This window comes from Myotis davidii, unplaced genomic scaffold, assembly GCF_000327345.1.
Source record: "Myotis davidii unplaced genomic scaffold, ASM32734v1 scaffold192, whole genome shotgun sequence".
Taxonomy (NCBI): Eukaryota; Metazoa; Chordata; class Mammalia; order Chiroptera; family Vespertilionidae; genus Myotis; species Myotis davidii.
Genome location: NW_006284346.1, coordinates 71868 through 73718, shown reverse-complemented (window position 1 = coordinate 73718; position 1851 = coordinate 71868). Strand labels below are relative to the sequence as shown.

Here is a 1851-nt window from a genome sequence, read left to right as displayed (position 1 = left end):
GGGGCTGGCTGATCGGGACAGAGCGAGACAGGCCAGACACACCCTGGAGCCCTCTGGCAGGCCCTCCCCAGCTGGCCAACCTCCTGCATCCCTCCTCAGCCCCTATCGTGCACCAGTGGGGTCCCTCAGCCTGGCCTACGCCCTCCTGCAATTTGGGACCCCTTAGGGGATGTTGGAGAGCCATTATTGGCCAGATCCCGCAGGCCAGGTTGAAGGATACCACTAGTGCATGAACTCATGCACTGGGCCTCTAGTAGTTTTATAATGAAAAAAATCGTTTAAAAATAAATTTGTTTCAAATGAACTTTTCTGATATTGAATGAGACCAATATTTCTTATACAAAGGAAAGTTTCTTACTGAGTTTGAAAGAAAAGGTGGTTATTTCATTATCTTCAAAGTTAAATAGCAATAAATTAAAACATTACTGTCAAATGTGAAAGCCAACCAATTCAATCTTGGAGCAACATGTTTACCATTTCTCAGAAGTCCTCAGAGAAAACACTGATCAGGCCTCAATACTTCCAAATAGTGAATGAGAACCATCTGGCAAACGAAGTCCATTTTTAGTTGTTTGATTTTAGTTACAGGAGTAAGGGCCGTCAATTTTAAAATATCATTCTTTTTGTGATTATACATTCCCTCTCTCCCCCGAATGTCCACATGGGCCATTCATTATCTTATGTCGGATGACATCTTATGTCTCTGGCCTCTAGTCTATTCGTATTACATTATTGAAGTCGTTTACAAATTTCGGAGAGATTCAACAATTAAGGGCCTGGCAACTTATTTTGCAAAGCACCTGGCACAGAAACATAAATGGTTAAAATGTTTTCCTGCCATCAGCAACATGCTTTGAACAGGGAGTACCTGTCAAGACAGCTACTCAACTCACCTAAACCTCACCCTCGCACAGAGAAAATAAGGAAGAATTCAATAATAAAAATGCCGGTATGAAAGTTGCCTTAAGTGCTTTGAAAAGGGGGGGGGGGTCCCTCAAAATTCCCAGCGGGGTAGGGGAAAAAAATGAAACGCTTTTCTCTCTCGTTCTCCTGGGGACCTGGCCAGTTGGCTGAGCTGGACTATTCCGTGTAGGAAATGACCCCGCTGTGAACCCGATGCTGAGCAAGGGAAACGCCAGCGCATTATCGATCGGCCGTGGGAATTGGATCTCTCGAGGTCTTCCCTCCGCTATGGCTCCGCGGCAGGAACTGGGCGCCGAAATCCTTCCACTCCCGGGACAAACCACTGGGGTCTCCTCCCGGACCCTCTCCATTCATCCGGTCCCCGCCCGGTTGCACCTGCGAGGGTGAGCGCAGGTGAGCGCTTCTTTGAACCATCCGCCCCGACAGACGGACGACGGACGGACGGACGACCCGAAGCACAGCCACTGCAGTCAAACAGCCATCCGAAGGCGCTTTCAACCGACTGAGACGCGGCATTTAAGCGTAAATGGCTGCAGACAGATTCCCCGCCAAATCCATTCTTCTTGGAGATTGTAAAGCATCCGAAATGGTTGCACTGACACACACACACACACACACACACACACACACTCTTCTCCGGGGTTTTCTGAAGCCACATTTGGAGAAAGTGCTGACCCCCGCAGGCACACCAGCACACCCGTGACCTCAGTCAGCGGGGAAAGGATGAAGCGGGGCCCCACGTCCGGTGCAAGGCTCGTCCCCCAAAGTTTCAAGTGCACAGGACTCTCCTGCAACCGGAGCCTCCTGGAGGCGCAGAGAAGAAAGAAAGGGGGCGGGGAGCTGAGGGTTCTGCGGGGAGAAGCCGACCCGGCGCGTTCCACTCCAAGGACCGGATTTCCCTCTCCCCGTCTCCCGGCCCCCGCCCCT

The 1851-nt window shown here is 50.7% G+C and overlaps 1 protein-coding gene across 1 annotated transcript in view; it reads right to left on the bottom strand.

Moving 5' to 3' along the window:
* The window catches only part of TOP2B (topoisomerase (DNA) II beta), a 55781-nt gene extending 54341 nt beyond the window's left edge, over positions 1 to 1440 (bottom strand). Inside the window, exon 1 of the mRNA XM_006754667.1 lies at positions 1300 to 1440. Coding sequence (XP_006754730.1) covers positions 1300 to 1440 — 141 coding nt within the window. The remainder of the gene's footprint in view (positions 1 to 1299) is intronic.
* Positions 1441 to 1851: the final 411 nt, after the last annotated feature.